We start from the raw sequence: 24,305 nt of genomic DNA, 5'->3' as shown, positions 1-24,305 counted from the left end.
ATTTAATCTTCTCCTTGTTCGTCAATGAAATTAAAACTTTGTACTTCAGATTCTTTCTAATCACTCCTTGTATTCGTTGACTCTCCTGTCTGTGAGTTCTCCTCAGAACAAACAGCTCATAAGAGACACTAAAGACTCTTTCTTCTTTAGACTTGCTTTGTAGTCTGGTGAGACTGTTTCCATGGCAACCAGGTCCCAGCATTCCTTCATGAACCAGTCTGTCTGGTACAGGTGAGCAACACCACCAACAACCTACCACACACATTCATGTAACTTTGAACAAACATAAAAATAACCTGTACAATTTTAAAACTCCTTTTTCAGCTTTTGCCAAAATGCAGATCTCCTTAATGGTTCTTTCAGCCTGTGTTTTATTTTACCAGTGTAAAATAAAGACATCATGTTGGAGTGCAGAGTTGGTCTAAATTCTTCTAAATGAAAATTAAAAATATATTCATCAAGTGCAGGTTTGTAGATTTGAATAAAATAAAATGTCTGATTCAACCAAAATTCACTTTGCAAAACATCTTTATTACCTAAAACATGAATGTTGTCATTATGAGAAAGAAAATAACAGTTTTAGTCTTTATTTGTTCTTAAAAAAGAAAGATGGGGAGACAGTTACAGAGTTGAGAATGAGAGCATTAAACCAGTATCAGGTTGAGTCAGGTCAGGACTGGGAACACTGGACTCTCCTCAGTGGCTCTGAGACCAGAGTCTGGCAGCCCTGGGTGGCCTCACAGGTCACAGAGCCCACCTTCATCCAGCGGTCTGCAGGGAGCCTCAGGGTGCTGCTCCAGCTGTAGAGGCCGTCATTCTGCAGCACCACGGGGCTCCTGCTCTCCTCCCAGCTGATGCTGCCACTGCCATCCACCTTCCAGGACAGCGTCCAGTCTGAGGGGAAGCCCTTGTTGGCCAGACATGTGATTGTTGCAGTCCCCTGCTGTAGCTCCTCACTGGAGGGGGACAACACTGTCAGGATGGGACGGGTATCACCTAGGAGACACCAATCAGCTTAGAGCACAGGGAGCACACAGCTGTCAATCAAACCACAGACAGTCGGACACCTTTACTGTAAGAGCTGATTTTCTCCGTTAAGAAGTTTCTGTCAGGTGTTTTTTCTGCTCCACCAGTCATTAACTCACACATTGTTTCACTTCCCTTTAAGAAAGCTCTCATGCATATCAGCACAGAGAGAATCATCACACAGTTTGACCTGAAATATGTTCAAACTACACTGGAAATAAAAGAAGCAGATGTGGCAACATTTACAAAATAAGTTTAAAATCATCAATATTGTACATGACTTACATTAATATTAACTGGAAACAAATAAATAAGATATATATATTCAGTGACACATAATGCTCTCATGGATATCTAAAGCATTTTTTTAAGTTCACATAAACTCAAAGTAATTTCAAACAATACTTGACAGACTAAAGACATCAGAGATGATTTTTATATATATATATATATATTTTTTTCCAGTTTCAATTAGACTGAAATGTAGACATAACATTTTTAGAGATCAGATTTGAATTACCCTCCATGACATAAGAGGATGATAAAAAATTCCAGCATCAAACTTGTTGCAAAGTTACATGATTTTCTCTCATTCAAAAATCAGAAAATTAATTGTTAAATCATCTGCAACAAAAAGATAGTATTTGACAGTTAAACAGAATAAACTTACTTCCAACATTCAGTCTGGTTCCTCCACCAAAAGTCCACCACAGTGATACAAACTCATTGAGCCGCCGTACAAAAACCTCTGACTGTAGAGAGACACGGCTCTCTGACTCTGAAACAAACAAACTCAACTAAATAATTCACTGTTTACACAGCAGCCATGACTCAGCTGATATGACTTCTTCAAATACCATCATAATAACATCATACAATGTTTGTTTAAATATAGTTTGATCCATAAGTTTTTGGATGATGACACTTTCACAGTTTTACTCTGTACATCAACACAGTGGAATCTGAGTCAAACAATTATAATGTGACTGAAGTGCAGACCTTCAAGGCCCACAAAACTCTTTATGCTTTAAAGGCACGAGGAGTTTTTTGAGTTTAGTTTTCTATCGGCTGTTTAGGAATCACAGTCATATTTACAGATTAGCCCCAATTTTGAGAGGCACATAATTAATTGGATAAACAAAGATAATTGTAAATATAATAATAATTTTAAATTCTTGGATAAAAATCCTTTAGACAATGACTACCTAAAGTCTTGAACCAGTGGAGGTCCCCACATGCTGTGTCCTCCCTCAAGATGCTCTACTAGGCCTTTACTGAAGCCATCTTTTTGGGGGGGTCATTATTCATTTGCACTGTGAAAGATTGTGCAGTGAGTGTTCCAGCTCTTGGTTGAATGTGAGCAGAGAGTATAGCTGTGTACATTTTACATTTCACCCTGCTACCTCTATCAGCAGTAACATTATCAATAAACACTAGTGGCCCAGCTACACTGGCAGCCAAAAACATCAGTGCCATAACTTCGTCTCCACCATCTTTGACAGACGATGTGATTTGCTTCAGATCAGTTTTTCTCCTTTGTAATTTTCTCTTCCAATCATGCTGAAAAAACTTCATGTTGGAACTGTTCCTGCTCTTTTAAATGTTTTACTGGCAAAGTCTAATCCAGCCTGTTGAGTTTGTAATCAGGTAGCGAAGGCGACGTCTGGGTTCAACACTTTATTTCAGGCTTTACAGCGGCACTCCATGTTGTTACCTCTCTCTACTTTCTTTTTCTCCCCTCTCTCTTACCCAGCCTCATTAGCGGCACCCCTGGTCTGACAGGGTAACAGCATGTAATAATTTGCCTCCTTTGTTGAACCTTGAACACACAACACAGTCTTCCAGTTCTTGAGGGTAACTTGACAGTAATAAAGTTTTTTTTTTTTTTTATCTCATGCTGATACATGCAAGCTGATCTCTTGAACTCAAAATACTTTATCTTTTTAATTTATCTTGGCATATTGAGGAAACAATCTTATATCTCCATGAAATTGTTTGTAGTAGACAGTCGTTCAATTACTTTGCACCATTTTCCAGCATCCAGTGTTTATTTCAGAATCCAGGTATCCTCTGTTTCCATTTGAAATGGTATTTAAGACCTTCAATAATCAATAGCTCTTCTGTGTTGTTTTAAGTGCAGTACTGTACAAATGGCTGGTGAAATTCTCCAAAAGCTTTGCTGTTTTCAACATAATGTGTAATAACAACCTCATTACAATATATCCATACTTTATAATTTGTCATACCAACAGTAATCTGGGTTGCCACTCTGATCAAAGAACACTTGTTGTAAATTTAAGCATTTGCTTCAAACGTCATTAATTTATCATCTCATAGCCAATGTTCCCTCTAATTCTTCATGTGTCTGAGCGAACACACAAACTCCCTGAGCGATCTCTTGGACGACTGTGAGCGACATCAGACGTGTGCACTGTGGTCACGCCAGCATCTAATCCATCCAAGTTACATGGTTTATTAAAATAATCAAATTACAGCATTTACATTTATGTTAGATTACTTTTAATTAACTGCTTTAGCCCACTTACAATGAAAATGTAAAATAAATCTAGTTATTGACCTGTGTAGTATGTTAACACTATTGGAAGTAAAAATAACTTGAACTCCAATTTTGAAAACACAACTTTCTTTCTTTTAAAAAAAGGCTCTGACTTGTATTATGAGTCTGTGGTCTGGGAGAGAGTCCTGTAGTTCTCTATAGTATATAATGACCAATGCTGGGCAATTAATTATATAGTTACTTCTTCAAAAAAGTAACTCAGTTTGGCAAACAACAAAGATTTTTGCAGCTATTTTTTTAAATGCAGCCAAGGCGTTTTTAAATAAACGTTTCAAACTATTTACAGAACAATCAGCTGTTCTGCATCAAATCTGATGCCACACAAATTATTTGTGCCACTCCAAAAAATAATTTCTGTCCACTATGAGATAAAAGAGAACAACAGCCTGATACCTGCAGGCCTGACAACAGGAGATGTATCACTGCTGTAACACCTGTAACATTCAGCAGTCGCCTCATTGTTCTGACACACACAACAAAACTACACTACACACTAACTACACAAGATTTGCGCTAAACGTGGCAAATCTCGCACGTCTCAAAGCACCGCCGTCACTCCTAAAACTTCCCCCCATTTCTTAACAACTAGATGCCACTTTAAATACTTGATGATTTGATGGACTGTCCTCTATGTGGTTAAGAGACTGAAACAATGCCGTGCAGGTTTCTCCTCTGATCTGCTTTTTCATAAACTGGTTTTGAAATTTACTGGTCAACATGACTGTGCCATTGCATCAGGTTTTAAACTAAAGTGACCACCGTAAAGATGATGTATTATATTAAAATCTGTTATTCTTAGACACTGCTGTAGGTCATCCAAAAATTAGATTTCTTTTGAAGGTAACACTAAAATGTGTATCCAACTGAAGTGAGGTTTGCAAATGTGAAAAGGGTTGACTACATTTGCAAACAGCATATGACATTAATATTAATTACAAGGCACCATAAGCATGGCATTAAGACTGAGCTGAGCCCTAAAGGTTTGATCCTGGAGTCGCCCCTGATTGAGTGCTTCTCACACATTTATGATTTTGAACAATTTACAGAAAATAATATCAACTGTAAGTACTTTTAAAGATTCAATATATAATAATAGTTGCTAAATTCATGCAAGTCAAATAACTGATGAAATAACTACAGAAACAAAATTATACTTCATGTGTTTCATGAGCACAAATCTTCATCTGTAAAATAACAAGTAACTAAAGATGTCAGATATTTGTGGTGAAGTTAAATGTACCAATTCCCACTGAGAGGCAGTGGAGAAGAAGCCACAAATGTGATGGAAAGACCAATGCAAAGTACAAATTCCTCACATTTGTACTTAAATACTATACTGTAGTAATTGTACTTAATATCATCTGGCAAAAATGACCCAACAACTTTCATGCAAACATCACAGTTTCTGAACAACTGAATGATCAACGTGACACATGTAGAAACAATTCACACAGAAGAAGTTTCTACAAGAAAAGAGAAGAAAAAAAAAACAAAAAACAAACAAAAAAAACAACTAGATGCCACGTTGCCATATGATTTTTTTGATTGGTCGACATGATACATTTTTGGACGAATAGGAAAGGGAGAGGGGGGTGGTGTTTGTTTTTGCTCACAGGCGGACAGTGCTTTCGAGCCTTTTTTCTTATAAAACGCCGTTTTTACCCGCAGTAAATATAAACAACGACAGTATTCAGGAAGAAAACCAAACATTGCAGATATTTTTTATCATAACTCTGGTTTTACGTGGCCTATCAACACAATTTAAAAACTGGTATAAAGTCCACACTTTTTCCGTCAGTTGTTCCGTCTGTCCTGCTCACATCTCCAATGGTTGTACACGTTGTCATTAATCAGCCAAGGTTTCACAATGAGCTCACCCGAAACCCTGGCTGATTAGGTCCCACACCCGCTTTCACACCTTGGCGCATGTGATTAGAGGATCACCAGGGGGTCCTTTGTCCCTCCTTGGGGGGATACTCCCACTGGGTTTAAATCTGGGACTCTCGGCCATTTGACCTTAGAACTGAAGAAGCTTCTCGGATGAGAGGTGAAACGTCTTCAAGCAACTTAAAGAAGTCCAGACGCTTTTCTTTGCAAACTCCTTTGACTGCCTCATTCACTCATTCGTAGAAGTACTTTTTTTCTATGCTCTTTCTTTGCTTTGTATTTAATACTCACATACATTCATACTCCAATGGATGCATCAGATATCAACCTAGGGTCTAAGGATATTTGGTATGCACACTGGAGCAATAAGGGGTTGAACCACTAACCTTCCAATTAGTAGGAAGCCTGGTTCTGCTGGAGGTTTCTTCCTGTTAAAAGGGAGTTTTTCTTTCCCACTGTCGCCAAAGTGCTTGCTCATAGGGGGTCATATGATTGTTGGGGTTTTGTGTTACTGTAGTGTTTAAAATATAATAATAAGAATTCTGATTATGAAAGTTTGGGCTTCGATATATTATTTATAATAAAACATATATAATATGTAATATATGTAATGTAATATATAATAAACATATAATAAAACTTTTCATTAGTAGACTGCTGTCAGTGCCCCGATGGCAGCTCTATCCCAACCGCTTGTGTTTATTAAAAGGTGTTAGTCTTCTGCTCATCGTGTCTGTAGATTTTGTTAATTAAATTTCCATAACAATAACAAAGCAATACAACTATTTAAAGGGCATTTCTGCTTCCACCTTTTTGTTTTCAAGTCTTTCTCTCTGTCCTGCTGTACTTGTGTCTACATGGAAATTCTTCATCTTCAACTCTCTACTGATGAGGAACTTTCCAAATAAACAGGAACTAACAAAAAGATAAATTAAGAAAGTGAGAGGAATACACTAAACAAGATGACAGAGTGGGTCAAAGAAATGGAAACACTGGGGAGCACCAGGACAGCAAAGACACCGAAGCACGAATAAAAGCACAACTCTGGAACTATGAAAAACACATCACTGATCTCTTGTCACAATACAAAATGATTAAAGACCACAAGATAAAACCAGTATTTTACTTCATTTAAACCATGAAGAATTAAATGTGGTTTTACCCCTGGGGTAGACCACAAGCAATGTCCATACAAAAGGAGCAATGCCATTTCATTTCACAAACTGCTTCCTGTCTCTTAAATAACCCCTAGGCAAATATAAAACTATTCCCCTAACACCATAATGTTCCAATTTTCTTATTAATATATGATGGTCTCTTGTGTCCAACGCTCAAGTGTATGAATAACCCATTCACATATTGCTTTTTGTCTATGGAGTTTGGGGTGTATTCCATTGATTCTAATAGTGCCAAAGATGGTGATCTGCCAGATCTGAACCCGTACTGACTCTTGGTGAGTATGTTAGTGATGACATCACCTGGTATCTTCAGAAACCTGCAGAAGCTCCTAAACTGCAGATTGATGATGCTGCCACCTGCAAATCTAGAGTTTGTGATTATTTAAGTGGGAGTCAGTCTGGAACTGACTTCACTTTGACCATCAGTGAAGTTCAACCTAAAAGTGCAGGAGTTTATTACTGTCAGCAGGAGTACAGCCGTCTGTTCACATGTGAGGAACACTGTGAGAAAACACTTTTGGTTATTTAAACTTTTGTCTTTTAGGAACGACAAATGAAAAATGTTCTAAAGTCTGAATTTTAATAATTTGTTTTTCTTTACAGAAGATTGACCTTGTGTGACACTATGAATAATATTCATTACAGCTGATCAATTACTGTTGACAATAATAAATAAGTAAGCCTTTCTGTTAAACACTGAATGACTGACAACTGATCATTCAGTTATGAGTCACCTATATAATTTCCTAAATTAGCCATTGGGCCAACAAATTTTTATCTAAATAATTGGTATCAAATCAAAATAATAAAAAAATATTGATGATGTCACACTTTCTATTTCAATCTGTGATCTTATCTGACAGGATTCTGGAGAGGCTGGAGCTTTTCCCAGCTGTCACAGGGTGAGGGGCAGGTTACACATTAACTTCATCATCCATATGGAAATTGCAAAGTAAATGTTGGGTAATTTTAAATATTGATTATTAAGAAACTAAGCAAAAACAGAAAAGACATTAATTCAGACAAACATTTCAGATAGAAAAAGCACGAAGGATTTCATTGTGTCAGTCAGATCGTTTCCATAGAGAGGCACTTTGCATCAGCAGCACCATGCTCCAGTGCTCTGGGAGAGTTTATAGTCCTGAGAGTTGAACACTGGATGACTGACAGCTGTCCTTCATCACAACAGAAGCCACAGAAATCCTCCTCATCAAAAACATGACTTTGATCTGCGTCCTCATCTGGACTCTCCTCTGCTGCTGCTTCACAGGTAAAGTCCAGAGAATCAAACTCCTCTCCTCTATCAACATCTGTCCCTCTGAAATGAAGCCCACAAAACCATGAAGCTGCTTTATGTTTTTGTCTCTGTATCCTCAGAGTCCAGAGGACAGATCACAGTGACTCAGCCTGGAGCAGTGAGCTCTGCTGTGGGAGGATCTGTGAGCATCAAGTGTAGGACCAGTCAGAATGTTCATGTTTATAGCAACAATCAGCGTTTTTCCTGGTACCAACAGAAAGATGGAGGAGTTCCTAAACTGCTCATTTACCGTGCTAGCACACAAGTATCAGGGATCCCAGCTCGTTTTACAGGCAGTGGATCAAACTCTGACTTCACTCTGACCATCAGTGGAGTCCAGGCTGAAGATGCAGCAGTTTATTATTGTGTAGGTCAGCACTATATCAACAGTCATCATTCGTTCACACAGTAAAAAACAGTCGTACAAAAACCTCCCTCAGTCAGACTGAACAGAAACTGAACTGACTGCTGCAGCTGGAAGATACTGCAGAGACTGATACAGTTCACTGAGGACACACACACACACACACACACACACACACACACACACACACACACACACACACACACATACACACACAAATAAATTTTCTCTCAAAGACAAATATACTTAATGAATTAAAGAACAAATGTGGGACAGTAACAGAAACCAAGATCAATCTTAGTAATGACCTTTGACCTTAGCAGTGGAAAAAAAGACTAAATTTATATCAAACCTTAAAGATCTGAAGACAAAAATCTGGAAATGTTCCTGATCAGTGAGGGTCAAAATAAAAACAACACACCTGTGAATTTAAGATTTTACTGTAAACATATCATCAAACATGAACATGACTGAAAAATCTGTTATTGAACTGAAGGTGTTTTAATTTATCAATTATTTGTTCATATCGTGATTCATTTAATCTTCTCCTTGTTCGTCAATGAAATTAAAACTTTGTACTTCAGATTCTTTCTAATCACTCCTTGTATTCGTTGACTCTCCTGTCTGTGAGTTCTCCTCAGAACAAACAGCTCATAAGAGACACTAAAGACTCTTTCTTCTTTAGACTTGCTTTGTAGTCTGGTGAGGCTGTTTCCGTGGCAACCAGGTCCCAGCATTCCTTCATGAACCAGTCTGTCTGGTACAGGTGAGCAACACCACCAACAACCTACCACACACATTCATGTAACTTTGAACAAACATAAAAATAACCTGTACAATTTTAAACTTCTTTTTTAGCTTTTGCTAAAATGCAGTAAGAAAGGCAACCAAAAAATACATGTCTTTGTACTCTCTGTTATGGACACAGATCTATAGATCTCTATGGACAGAACACTATGAAAGACTCAAATCCAAGCACTCAGTAAGGTGCAGTGAAATGCTGAACAATTGTACCTCCTCAATAATCATTTATTGTTTGTTACTGCTCACTAAATTATACAAAAGTGTGTTACATCCTCGGTGTAACAAGAATGTGTCTCCCCACTCCAACTCCACCCAAGAAAGAGCAAAATCTCTGAGCAAGTGTAAATGCAATGCAGCCGTTTATTGACTTTGGCAGTGAGCTGTGCCAAAATAACAAACAAAAGATCTCTAAAGGTCCCTAATCTTCTCTGCCAAACTAAAAGTAAAAAAAGTCCATTTGTTTCCCTAAACTCCTACTGGAAAAACAAGGGAACACAGGTTTCAACAGTAAAGGCTCACTGCTATGAGGCTGCTGCAGTGTTCAACATATACCGTCAGAGAAAGGGTTACCTAATTTACTAAAGTTTTTACAAGTGTCCCAAAAAAGTTGATTTTGTTTCTTCGGATGTGCCATTTTTAGTTGGAGAAAGGTTTCTTTACTCGTCCAAGTGATGAAACTTTCTCTCACTGAAAACATTATGACCAGAAGAACAGAATTTTGGGGGATTTTCTTACCTGGATGGTTGAACATACATCAAGATATTTACAACTATTTAAAAACACCTCAGCTGGCACTCATAACACCAGACACACACATTTACTCACACTCACTAATGAAGGTTTTGACTCAGGATTTCACACAGAACACTCAAAGCTACCATCAGAAACACAGGCTGTTTGTTGGGGGTGGAAGCCAGGAGAGAGGGGGGAGGTGGCTGTCAGTCATCAGGTGGCAAAGAGCTCCCTGTCTCTGCTCAATACTATGATGACTGAATGATTCTGTCACAACCGTGTGGAGAGAAGAGAGAACGGACTCAAGTGCAGGCACTGACGTGAGTGAGTTTATGTAAAGATAAAACAAAATGCAAACAAAAGGAGAACACGGTGGGACTTAGACTATCAAAACTTAAACTGGGATAAAGTAACAAAAGAACATGAGGAAAGAAGAAAACGTTACAAAAACCTGAACACTGGGAACGAGGAGCCTGAGACATAAACATGAGATGAGGCACAAGATGAGAAACAGCAGATTACATGCAGACAATTCAGCAACAAACAGAGGGATAAAGTAGGAATGAGACACAGAAGGACAACACTGCTGGGAGAAATCTGAAATAACGAGACACGGGGAAGCAAAACTCACTACACCGAACACAGAATACAGACTGTCAAAGTAAAACGGGAGACATAACACAGACGCGCACTTGACAAGGGGATACAGGGGAGACAGAGCGAATATGGAACAGAGAGAGAGAAGCCAGAAAGGCTAAGACCTCTAAATAACACTGAAACCAAGGGACTAGAAATGATTAAAATCAACTAAAGAATATATAATATTCTAAATACAAGATACCGGGTCACTGATCAAGGACCGTGACAGATTCATTGATAAACAGCATCATCAGATCAATTCAAGATCCTGTTAGATCATTTCCATAGAGAGGCACTTTGCATCAGCAGCACCATGCTCCAGTGCTCTGGGAGAGTTTATAGTCCTGAGAGTTGAACACTGGATGACTGACAGCTGTCCTTCATCACAACAGAAGCCACAGAAATCCTCCTCATCAAAAACATGACTTTGATCTGCGTCCTCATCTGGACTCTCCTCTGCTGCTGCTTCACAGGTAAAGTCCAGAGAATCAAACTCCTCTCCTCTATCAACATCTGTCCCTCTGAAATGAAGCCCACAAAACCATGAAGCTGCTTTATGTTTTTGTCTCTGTATCCTCAGAGTCCAGAGGACAGATCACAGTGACTCAGCCTGGAGCAGTGAGCTCTGCTGTGGGAGGATCTGTGAGCATCAAGTGTAGGACCAGTCAGGATGTTCATAACAAAAACCTTATCTTCTGGTTCCAACAGAAAGATGGTGGAGTTCCTAAACCTTTAATAAAGTTTGCTAATGAGCGATTATCAGGGATTTCAGCACGTTTTACAGGCAGTGGATCAAACTCTGACCATCAGTGGAGTCCAGGCTGGAGATGCAGCAGTTTATTACTGTATGTGTTGGCATTATCCTAACAGTCTGTGGGTGAGCACACAGTGAAAAACAGTCGTACAAAAACCTCCTTCAGTCAGACTGAACAGAAACTGAACTGACTGCTGCAGCTGGAAGATACTGCAGAGACTGATACAGTTCACTGAGCGCACGCACGCACACAGCAATAGAGTGAAACTGTAATTGATGGTACTCCAGTCAAATGAGCCTATATCCAAAAAAAACAAAGGAAATTTAATAATGCATCATAATGAAAAATAATATTTTTTAATGACTGAAAAGAAAACATGACATCACTCAAATGTAATGTTATAATTAAGTCTTCAAAGTCAGCGAGTCAGTGTAATACATCTCTTTGACAGTAACAAATTCAGATTCCAATGAAAACTTGCAGTTAGAATTAGAAAAATAATTACATTTCCACTTCTGCCTTTTTTTTTCACTGTTAAAATTCTAGCTTCAAGGATAACTTTGTCTTAAACTGGAATATTGAATCATCATATAATATGAAACTGAATTGTCCTTGTGTTTAAATAGTCTTGACAAGCACTGGACATCTTCAAACCTAGTGCTGATTACAGCCGGCCTCGACTACAGACAAAAACATAACTGAACATCCCATCACATCAATAGTGAACATGATAAAATAGCCACATTACAACTACTTGACTATGTTACACCTGACAAACTATCACTCTTAATATTCAGGGAGAAAAAAAACACAGTACGAAGCAAAACTGTGAAATCACCTTCACCAGTACAGCCGGGTGGTTAAATCATAAACTTAATTCAATAATAGAGTTTTCCATCTGGACTAAGTAAGTTTCCTCTCAGGATGTTAGGCTGCCCGTAAACATGTTCTCTTGTCTTTTTCTTTTGAATCTGTGTTTTGTTGAATGTTCTTGATTAAGGTAAGGCACACTTTCCTGATGTTACCAACTTCCGTCACAAGGTGGCAGTATCGCAAGGAACAGCAGTTACTACTTCCAGATTTCACCAAGTCCATCTTTGTCTATGGTTTTATCTCATGTTTGTTTTACGTTGGGATCACATTTGGTCTGTACTGAGCTGGAGATACATGGAGGATGTTGATGTGAAACTGCTTTAAGTTCTTGCTGTTGATGTTAGTGATCGGTGCCTGCCACTCAGGCTAGACACCACCACGTCCTTACATGTGTAACAAGATGCAGAATCTGCAGTCTCCAGTGTGTCCAACGTCAGCTTGTGAAACTGCTGTGAAATCCAGATGATCAAATGATCAAAACAATGATAATCAACTCGGATTTGTTCTTCTCCTTTGAAACAGCATTAGACTAAATACATAAAGAAATCACTACAGTAGAAGCTGTTGTGGAACCTTCAATCAAATCATGTTTTAAACAGATGAAAAAGTTTTTTGTTGAAATATGGAGGTTTGTTCAGTTTTGCTTTAATGGGTAAAATGCTTTGTAAATAACATTTGTTTGGTGACTCATTTTCAGCGAAAGAGTCTTTTTTGTTTCTTTTTTTTGTAAACAGTAGAAAGGAGTTTCAAAATGCCACTTATATTACTTATTTACTTATATCACTTATTGTTAACTTGTTATTTTCTGGTATATCGCGAGAGTACTGTTGCCCGCGGTGAGTTGTTGTTATTGTGTGTGAGCGGTTAAACATGGCGTAAAGAATAAAGCGCTTGGAGTGAGACTACTACGTCGTGTCTTTTGACTTTACATTTGTAGCAGAGGATGGTTACCAATTATAAAGTACCACGTGACGAAAGCTTGATGAAGCCAGGCCATATGAGTGCTGGAAGATTGAAGTTACTATTTGGAGACGAGTTACGGAGCTGGATAAAAAGAAGCAGGCACTCGCGGTGGCGCTGGGGCTCGAGGGGAGAGCCAGAAAGAGCCATGGAGATACCCGTGGAAGATTTGAACAAAGATGACGGTATGGAAACACTACTTGCAAAACTGGACGCGGTGTTTCAGAGAGAAGAAAAAGACCGCGCGTATGAAGCTTACTGGTGTTTTGACTCCATTGCAAAGGACCACAGCGTGTCCATGGCAGACTACATTATAGACTTTGAACAGCGTTATAACTGCGTGAAAAAGTACAACATGACGCTGAATGACGCTGTGTTAGCATTTAAGCTTCTACATACAGCTTGTCTTGATGAGAAAAGTTGACAGCTTGCACTGACAGCGTGCACGGACTTAAAGTTTGCACCTATGATGTCTACACTGAAACGGATTTTCGGAGGGAAAGTAGCCGGAGTTTTCAGCAGAATTCAACTGGACCAAGATGCAGTTTTCCTTACGGAGCAAAAAGGTCCCAAATACAAACGAAACAACGGTACTACGTTGCGGAGTGGACAGCGACAACCACTACAAGGTACCAACCCACTTGACAAGTTTGGCAAGCGAACAAGATGTGCTAATTGTCAGAGCAATTACCATTGGGCTAAAGACTGTCCTCATCGTAATGGTGACCAAGTAATGCTAACTGAAGATGGAAAAGTGGAGGAGTGTAACATTACTTTGTACACTAAAAACGCAATGAAAGACTCTGAAATTTTCTTGACTGAAGCACTGGGATCAGCCATTATTGATACTGCATGTACACGTACAGTTTGCGGTCAGAAGTGGCTAGATAGTTACATGAGTGACCTCAGCCAAGGCCAAGTAAACAAGTTGTGGCAATCAGAAACCCCTAGCTCCAGACCATTTCGCTTTGGGGATGGTACTGTAGTGTATTCCAGCAGAAAAGTCAAACTTCCAGCCAAAATTGGACAAATGAAATGTGACGTTGAAAGTGAAGTAGTTCCTGTTGACATTCCACTACTACTGAGCAAAATGTCTTTCAAGAAAGCAGGGACTGTTCTAGACATGGAGAATGACAGTGTTGTCATGTTCAAGCAGCCTGTTCCCCTAGAGCTCACTAGTTCGGGACCCTATTGTGTGGATATTAGAGAAGAAAATACTACAGAAAGCTGCAATGAAAATGAAGTTCTCATGGTAACTGCTGAAATGTCTACAAAAGAGAAACAGAAAGTTCTTGTGAAGCTTCAGAAGCAGTTTGGCCATGCATCTGCAGAGAGGTTATTGAGGCTCATCCAAAGCTCAGGCAATATAGACCAACAATGTGCAGTTATTCTACAAGAGATAGTTCGTGACTGTGACATTTGTCAGAGATATTGCAAAACCAAGCAGAGACCTGCTGTTGGTCTACCCCTGGCTTCTGAGTATAATGAGACGGTAGCGATGGATCTACATGAGCTGGAGCCCAACGTGTGGTACCTTCACATTATCGACCACTTCACACACTTCAGCGCCGGCAGCATCGTAAAGACAAAGAAAGCTGCAGAGATCGTCAACTCCTTCATTCACACCTGGATAAGCATTCACAGTGCCCCCAGATCGCTCTACACGGATAACGGTGGAGAGTTCAACAACACGGAGATTTGGCACATGGCTGAAAACTTCAACACTGAGGTAAAGACAACAGCGGCGTATAATCCCTGGAGCAACGGACTACTGGAGAGACATAACATGACACTTACAGAAATCCTCCTGAAGGTAAAAAAGGAACGAGGATATGACTGGCACACTGCGTTAGACTGGGCCCTTATGGCCAAAAACAGTATGCTTAATGTACATGGTTATAATCCACATCAACTTGTGTTTGGCCAAAACCCCAACCTTCCTTCTGTGTTGATGGATAAGCCACCTGCCTTAGAGGGCACAACTGTAAGTGTAAGAGTAGCTGAACATATATCAGCATTACATGCTTCCAGGAAAGCATTTACTGAGGCAAAGTGTTCAGAAAGGATCATGAGAGCACTACGCAAGCAACTTAGGCCTACAGATGACAAATATGAGGCAGGAGATAAAGTATACTGCAAACGAGTCGACTGTACAGAGTGGAAGGATCCAGGTGTAGTTATTGGGCAGGATGGAGCTGTTGTATTTGTGGGACATGGGGGGGGGGGGGGACTCTTGTAAGCGTGCACCAGTCAAGGTTGAGTAAAGTGGATGCACAGAGTGGAGATAAACAAATACCACAGAGTACTACTGATGATGACACTGACAACAAAGACACAGTTGAAAATAATGAGACAGAAGCAGCCGATGGTGAACAGAGTATTAGTGAGGAAGAAGACATCACTATTGACAGAGAAACTAACACTACAGAAAACATGTCTGTCACACACACTGCAAATGAGCCTTGTACAAACACTGATCCTGTCGCCTCTGCAGATGTAAAGTTAAGGGCAGGACAGCTGATCACTTTTACTAACAGAGACAATGGTGTTCAACACACAGCCAGAGTATTAGGCAGAGCTAGACATGTAGTCAAGACCGCCTAAACCAGGGGTGGGCAATTCCAGGCCCTGAGGGCCGGTGTCCTGCAGGTTTTAGATCTCACCTTGGGTCAACACACCTGAATCACATGATTAGTTCATTACCAGGCCTTTGGAGAACAGGACATGTTGAGGAGCTAATTTAGCCATTTAAATCAGCTGTGTTGGTTCAAGGACACATCTAAAACCTGCAGGGACCTGGAATTGCCCACCCCTGGCCTAAACCAAGACAATACCAAGGCCAAGACACACCAATTCAAGACCAAGACAAAGTCTAGACAAGACTGAGACCGGTTTCGAGACCAAGACCAAGACTCTCCAACATGTGCATCTGAGTCCCTCAGACTGTTGCTAGCTGTGATTTGTCAAAACAAGTGGAAAGTGAATTCAATGGACATTAAATCTGCCTTTTTGCAGGCAACGGAACTGTCAAGAGACATTTATCTTCAGCCCCCACGTGAAGCTGGCAAGGACAATGTTCTATGGAAATTAAAAAAGTGTGTGTATGGACTTGCAGATGCTTCACTTTATTGGTACAATAAGGTCAAAGACATTATGCTCAAAACTGGCGGTAAAATTCAATTCAATTCAATTCAATTCAATCTTTATTGGCAGACTTCATGTCCATAAAAAAACAAGACAGAACCCCCCGCCCCCAACACAAGGTATAAACCATTAAATATATATATGTATATAAATAAGTATATAAAGCATTTGTAAAAATATAAAACCATAATATACATAAAACACAATTACTTAAAATAAATCAATAAATACACAAACACTTTAACCAGTGCTTTCTCAGACTGGATGAGTAACGGGAACCACTCACTGTCGGATCTGTAAGTGCTAAAATTATACTGTTACTCGAACCATCCAGTCGTTCTCTAAAATTGAACATTAACTTTCTTAAAAGTGCTTTAAAAGTCCAAACACCCACAGCTACAAACATCTGGCTGGCACTACCCCTTCTAGGTATCCTGCAAAGGATTCTCATCGCATCATTATATGCAACATGCAGCTTCTGCATGCTACATTGTTTGTAGGATGACCACAAGGGGGCAGTATATAGCGGTGTGCAATACGCTTTAAACAAAGCCACTTTAACTGGAAGTGAACAAAAGCTGAATTTGCGTGCAATAGTATTTGCCTGCACATAGAGCTTACATCGTTGTCTGTATATATCATCATCATTCATTTGCTCAGTAATAAAGTGACCGAGGTATTTCAGCTTTTTATGAACTTCAAGAGTTTTTTGTGCCAGTTTAAACAAAGGGAAATTTAGCTGTTTATCCTGCTTGGTTCTACATATCAAAACAGCACTTTTAGCAGCATTGTACTCTATGTCATATTGCACACCATTTTCAGTACAAACATTAAGAAGATCCTGTAACCCAGCACTGCTTGGACTAAAAACAACCAGGTCATCTGCATACATAAGATGATTTATCAGTGTTTTACCTAATATACACCCAGTGTTACAGGCTCTCAGCTGTATGGACAAATCATCAACATATAGATTAAATAAAATTGGAGACAAAATCCCACCCTGTCTGACACCATTGCTGACACCAAAGGGGGCAGAAATACTGCTTCCCCATTTAACCTGCATGCTCTGATGAGCATACCAGTAAGAGAGAATCCTCACGATGTATTGAGGAACTCCCCGTCTCTTCAATTTATCAAAAAGTTTTCTGTGGTTCACTCGATCAAAAGCCTTAGAGGCATCAATGAAACACATGAGGACAGATGAATTTTTAGCCCTATACAAACTGACTATTTCCTTGAGTGCATATATGCACATGTCAGTGCCGTGCTTTGGTTTGAAGCCAAACTGATTATCCAGAGAAGAGATGAACACACTAACTCTATCAAACAAGATTCTTTCTAACACCTTAGATAAAATACTGGCTAATGCAATCGGCCTGTAATTATCCAAACAGCTCACTTTTGCAGCTTTGTCTTTCATAACTGGTACCAGTAAAATACACAGCATTGAGTCTGGTAATATGCCATGAATCATAAACCCAGTGAAACAGAGTGCTAAAAGAGGAGCTAGCCTTAAACTAGCATGTTTTAAATGTTCTGCAGTGATGTGATCCAAACCAGAGGATTTATTATCAGACAACCTATGAATGGCTTCATATACTTCATGTGTCCTTACACTTATTGTGTCATTACTCATATCAAAATTGTCCTCATATGGATCACTTTTTATACAGTTAAACAGCGCACTGTAATGCTGTCTCCATAATGCAGCAATGTTATCTGCCCCAGAAACACCTTCAACAGTTGATGGTAGAGATGGTTTACAGTTATTAAGAGCTTTCACCTCTTTCCAAAAATCTGCCATATTATTACACAGCATTTTCCTGTCCAAAGAATCTGCTCTCAGCATTTGCTCATTTTTAGTTAGAAAGCGAACAGCGTACTTATATCTGGCATTCGCACATTTTTTCTGTTCAAATTCTGGGCCTTGTTTAGGTCTTCCAGCCATGGCCCAACATTTATAAGCTATACGAGCTTCATCATGGTACATGGATACATGTTCTTTCCAGCCAGGTCTGATGTTAGGTTTCTTATGCTTATATTGTTTATCAAGCAGTGTACCACTTTCATACAGAGCAGTCACTATATCATCATACATGGAGCAGAGTAAATGTTTATGCACAGCATTCTTACAGTTGACATCCTTGCACAAAATAGCTTCTTTGGGCAAAGAAATGTTGTTCAGATGTATATCGGTATTACTATGATAAGCTAAGAAATCATCTTCACTACATGCTGACCAGTCTAATTTTACACTGGTAGCAATATTAGCAATATTATTTCCAGTTGTTGCTGGCATTTGTTCCACATTCACAGTAAAACCAAAAGGTATATGATCTGACACAGTTACCTCATACCTAATAGTCATGTTTGCTAAAGCTGCATGTCCATCAGCTGTACAGATACAGTGGTCCAGCCATGATGTACTATGCCAGGCTTCACTTCTGTATGTATAGCTATCTGCAGGCAGTAACACTTTGGTAGACAGGATAAGATTGTTAACTTCACAAAAGTGAGTTAAGTGGTTAGCAAACCGAGAACTGCTGTCTGTGAGATCAGCATTAAAATCACCCAAAACATATATGCTGTAAGTATCGTTGTCTTGAATAAATGCATTAATAAAAGCCAGCCTACTGAGGCATTCTTGCTCATTTTGACAAGATTCATAGGGAGTATAAATATTAAGAATGATAAAACTACTATTGTTCTGTGTATATTGTATACCAATACACCAGTCTACATTCAGTCTAATGGGCTTTATCACAGGGTCTATTTTTTGTCCCAAAGCACAGCAACCCCTCCAGGTATTCTACCTCTGACTATAGCTGTGCTGAGATCAGTTGTTGATTCCCCCACTCCCCCAAAACTTGCATTTAGACAGTTAAGTTTTCCCAGGTCCTGTTTGGACAACCATGTCTCCTGCAGGCATAAAATGTCACATTCTGCAAGCAGACTGTCCACAACAATCCGTCGAGCTTTGTCCCCTGCACTCTGTCCCAAACGTAGACCACGACAGTTGTAAGATAATACCCTAATAGACATCTTCATGTTGATACGTTGGTACCAGAAGGCGCAGTTATCTCCCATGCTGGATCCACTGAGTTTGGCACCACCGTACCGGGCTTACGAGGTTCATAAAAATGCCGGACCAGAGCCCCTTCAGGCCAGAGTTCAGGATTGTACATTTCACCCACATCATTACATTCAGCAGTAACCTTGAAAGAGCCGAACCTGCTACGTTTACTAGCAATTTTTTGACAGGTCACATCTCTTTTGAGTTTCTCTCTCAAATACAGAGCAAGAGTTTCCGCATCTACATCCAGGGCAAATTTAGTGGCAAACACGCTCACCAATTTAGTTTTCACAGTTCTGATTGTACTCACAGCTCCAGTGCCGATAATCGATACAGGTCCAGGCCTCTTATTATGTCCAGTGGTAGCAGCATGCATTCCTGAACCCGAATTAACCTTCTCCAGCTTGTGACGAGGCTTGCCATTTTTCACAACTTTACTCCATTGCGGGGAGCATGTAGAAATCACTGTCTCAACGGGATCCTCCGTTGTTGCTGTAGTTTCCATATTACGACCTGAGGCTGTCATCGGAGCCCGATCTTGACCACATAGCAACATCTCCGGACAAAACGCTGACACTGTGCTTGTCCCAGTCCTTGAAGCAGCCAGAGCTCTGGCTTCCTGCCTTCCGCGCGGGCCGCCTTTCCTTCGACTCCCCCACCGCTCCTCTGCGTGTTTCCCCAGGGGAAAGTGGGAAGCGGTCCCCGACCCCTGAGCATTCAGAGTAACAGGCTCAGCCGTAACCTCAGACCGACACTCAAGAACAGTCACACGTTGGTCGACCTCCACAGTATTGGTCATAACTTGCTCGCAGACATCCGCCTGTAGTTTAACTACATGTTTTAAAGCACCCACCTCAGCACACAGCTGGTCCATTCGCCGTAGTAGACAACACACATCCATGCTGGAGTATGTAACAGGCGGCAAATCATCCAGGTGATGAGATACAAATCTTGGGATATTCTCCCCACACTCATTCAGCACTTTAAGACAGAGTTTAATATTGTTGGCGTCTTTATGCTGTCCTTTATATCCAACGCACCGCTGTGAGGTAGTGGGGCAGAGCTCAAACAAAACTTTCTTGGAGGCTTCAATCCCCTCGGATTCAAATGTGTTCGTGGCCAACAACACAATTTCATCCTGACTTAAAGTTTTGATTTTTACAGCAAGGAAATTAAGTAGTTCATCCTCTACAATTACCCTTCCATCAGTTGTTTTATATATCTCTGGTTTTAATCGTGACCGTTTGAAAGTCGGAGCTACGTCTGCACCACCACCTGCTACATCCGCCATCTTGATTCATTGTCCTCAGGCCAGTCCTATCTGATAATGATATCGCAGGTTGATCCCGCAGTGTTCTGTTGGCAGAATGAACAATCTGAGATTACAGGAGTGCTTGCATGTCACGTTGATGATTTCCTTTGGGCTGGTTCAAGTCACTTTGCAACTCATGTCATTCCTGTACTGAAATCTACCTTCCTTGTGGGCCGTGAAGAACATGACAGCTGTTCTTATGTTGGCATGGACATTTGTACAGTTAATGATGTAATAGAGGTGCATCAACAACCTCACATTAACAACCTACAAACGGTTCAGTTACAAGCAGCACGGGCTGTACAGAGGGATGCCTCCTTAAGTGAAACAGAACGGGAGCAACTCAGGTCAAAAATAGGACAGATTTTGTGGGTTGCCAAACAAACGAGGCCTGATGTTATGTTTGACACATACAACTGTGCAGTCCATTCATGAGGAGGACAAAGTTATCCGTAAACCTAAGGCAGAGAAAGTGACTCTTAAGTTTCAGCACTTGGGTAACAGTGAGGATTTGGCATTGGTTGTTTTCAGTGATGCTTCATTTGGCAACCTTCCGATGGCGGTACTCAAGGAGGGGCATTAATCATCCTTATGGGTAAAGGAGGAAAGTTTTGTCCTCTTTGACAAAAATCAGGCGTGTGGTCAGAAGTACACTGGCAGGAGAAACTCTTGCCATGTCAGATGGAATAGACAGTGCAGTCTTCCTGGCAACACTTTTTTCTGAACTTACAACTGGTAACACTGGTCTGAATGCTCTTCCGTTGATCTGTGTGACTGATTATCTGTCATGAAACGCTGTGTGGCAGGCAGGAGTAGGACCCAAAATGCAGGCTCTCAGACTCAAGGTGTAAACTCAAAGTCACAGCTTTATTGGCTGGCAGGGAAAAAGGCATACAAACTAAACTAAACTGGGAAATATAAACTTACACTTGACGGCGAGGCACACGAGGAAACACACAGCTCGAGGGACGACGCGACACTGACTCAGAGAAACACAGGGTTTAAATACATTGGGAAGTGACGAGGGGAATGAGACACAGAAGGAGAGCACAGCTGGGAGAAATCAGGACTGACGAGACGAGGGAGCAAAGCAGGACACATTTACATAAGACACGGACCTTCAAAGTAAAACAGGAAGTATGACACAGACACGAACTTGGCACAGTGGAAACAGCAACCAAGAAACACAGAGACATAAACCATAAGACAGAGGACTCTAAGAACCGAAAGACACAGAGGGAAACTCAACATGCAGACAGACTACACAGAACAGAGGGGACACAGAGAAACACGAAGGGCAAGGGATCGAAACGATACAATTCACAAGAACAATACTACAAAAAAATCATAAAGAATTAAACATGCTGGGTCAGGGGACCCAGGACCCTGACAGTACCCCCCCCCCCCCCCCAAGGGCTGGCACCAGACAGCCCAAACACAGAAAACAAAACCAAACAGAAAACAACCCAGGGCGGGCGGCGGGGGTCCAGGACGGAGGGCTCGGAACAGAAAACAAAAGCAGGGCACAGGAAACACCGGAGCCCAAGAAAGCAGTCCAAACTCAGGGGGCCGGCCCCGTGGAAGACGGCGGCGGCTACAGAGCGGGTCCGGAGGCCGGCCGCGTGGAAGACGGCGGCTCTCAGCGTTGGGCGTACTGGTCGAGGCTTGGTGGGCGTAGGACCAGACGAGGCAGGACCAGACGGGGGCGTGGCAGCCACAGGTGACGGAGCTGGATCAGACGGGGGCGTGGCAGCCACAGGACCAGGCGAGGATGGCTGGACGGGCCCTCGGACCCTCCAGCGGAGGCTGAGGAAGGCTGGACGGGCCCCTCGGACCCTCCAGCGGAGAAGGCAGGTGGCGGCGTGGGAGCCGCGGAGTGCTGGTGCTCATCCGAGCTTCCAGCGGGAGCTGATGTAGAGCCAGAGGGTATTGGGACCCCTGGCTGAATGTTAAGCTGCAGAAGACTGAGCTGCTACAGGGGACTGAGCTAAAGGTTCAGGTGCGGGCTGGGCTACCGGAGATACGGAAAGCTGAGCTACTAATGGTGGTGAAGAAGATGACTGCACGGGAGACTGAACCGAGGGCGTCTGCACTGGCAGAGGGGACTGAACTGATGTCTGTAGTAACGGTGGTGGTGAGAGTGGAGTAGGTGGTGAAGTGGATGACTGTGCTAGGGGAGACTGAACAGGAGACACTGGAGACTGCACTGGGGAAGGCCGAGCTGCAGGAGACTGAACAGGGAATAGCAGTGATGGTTGTGGTGAGAGAGGAGTTGGTGGTGGAGTTGATGACTTCACAGGGGAATTAACTAGGGGTGACTGCGCAGGAAACTGAACTAGAGGTAGTAATGACGGTTGGGGAGAGAGTGGAGCTGGTGGTTGAGTAGACGACTGAGCTAGTGGCTGTGCTATAGAGAGCTGTGCTACAGGGAGCTGAGCTGGAGACTAAACTGGCACAGGGGACTGAATTGATGGCTGTAGTGAGGGTGGTGAGGATGGAGTTGGTGGTGGAGTAGATGGCAGCATGGGAAACTGAACTGGAGGTGACTGCACGGGAGACTGAGCTAATGGTTCTGGTACAAATGTAGCTGCTGTTGACAGATCCAATGGCTGAGCTACAGGGAGAGGGGACCCTGAAGACGGAGTTATGGGTAGTGGGGATAAGGGCTGTGCTGCGGGCCGCAGTGACGGTTGTGGTGGAGGTGTAACGGGTGAAGGAGTGGCAGAAGTGGCTGAGTGTAATGATGGTGGTGATGGAAGAGAAGCAGGTGGTAGTGTGGATGATGGTGCTAAGGGCAGCTGAGTGGCAGACCGAACTGATGACTGAAGCGATGGTAGGGGTAAAAATGGAGCTTCTGGAGGCTGGGCAGCTAAGTGAGCTTCTGGAGGCTGGGCAGCTAAGTGAGCTTCTGGAGGCTGGGCAGCTAAGTGAGCTTCTGGAGGCTGGGCTAAAGGCAATGTAGGAGGCTGGAGTGATAGCTGAGGTGAGAATGTAGCTAGCAGGGACACAGGAGACGGAGCTTCTGGCTGGGCAGCTTTTGGAAAAACAGTCTCAGAATTAATAATCTCTGACTTAACATCCTCTGAGCTAGCAGACACGGAGTTAATTAGTCCACGCTCAAACGGAACGGAATTACCACAGTTCTTTGCATGGTTATGGCTAGGGGGAGCATGAGGAGAACAGTCTTTTAGGTTACCCAAATGGGAAATCTTTGTTTCAAAGGAAGCAGTCTTTTTCTTCTCAGCCATAACATAATCAGACCTTGGGCCTTCAGACCCAGTAAACTGTTCAGTATCACTTACACTCACCAAAGGCGTTTGCAATGGCGAGGTCCTGGGTTCTGGCGGTGGCACTTTTCGCTGCCTGTGCGGCCGCCGCTTCCCCCTGGAAATGGGAGCGGAGATAGTGGCGGTTGTCGGTAATGGCGGAGAGGTCGAATCCGACTCCTCCTCCTCTGACCACATCGCTGCGAGGAAAGAGGCAGGTGAGCGGTGGTCAGAGCTGGACGTGGAGAGTGAAGAATTCCGCGGCCGTGGCGTGGAAACCCCCTGCCGCTTTAATGGCCGCTGCTGCGTTGCAGAGTGCTCCATCTGATGCTGCAGTGGTGGTGGCTTCGGCACTGAATATCGGGAGCGGGCGAAAATCCCTAACTCTCGGGCTTGCAGTACCTCCCGGGCCTC

The 24,305-nt window shown here is 41.9% G+C and overlaps 2 gene segments (V, D, J or C); one reads left to right on the top strand and one right to left on the bottom strand.

Moving 5' to 3' along the window:
• Nucleotides 1-571: 571 nt before the first annotated feature.
• LOC109199554 (Ig kappa-b4 chain C region-like) lies at nucleotides 572-2,310 on the bottom strand. The segment is given in 3 exon segments: nucleotides 572-996; nucleotides 1,697-1,748; nucleotides 2,302-2,310. Coding segments are annotated over 3 exon segments (387 nt in total).
• A 5,572-nt stretch (nucleotides 2,311-7,882) lies between these two features.
• LOC109199574 (Ig kappa chain V region 120-like) lies at nucleotides 7,883-8,393 on the top strand. The segment is given in 2 exon segments: nucleotides 7,883-7,939; nucleotides 8,047-8,393. Coding segments are annotated over 2 exon segments (384 nt in total).
• The last annotated feature ends 15,912 nt before the right edge of the window (nucleotides 8,394-24,305 follow it).

Source organism: Oreochromis niloticus, unplaced genomic scaffold (genome assembly GCF_001858045.2).
Source record: "Oreochromis niloticus isolate F11D_XX unplaced genomic scaffold, O_niloticus_UMD_NMBU tig00000736_pilon, whole genome shotgun sequence".
Taxonomy (NCBI): domain Eukaryota; kingdom Metazoa; phylum Chordata; class Actinopteri; order Cichliformes; family Cichlidae; genus Oreochromis; species Oreochromis niloticus.
Note: the sequence above shows the minus strand (reverse complement) of the source record. Positions and strands in the feature narration are given on the sequence as shown.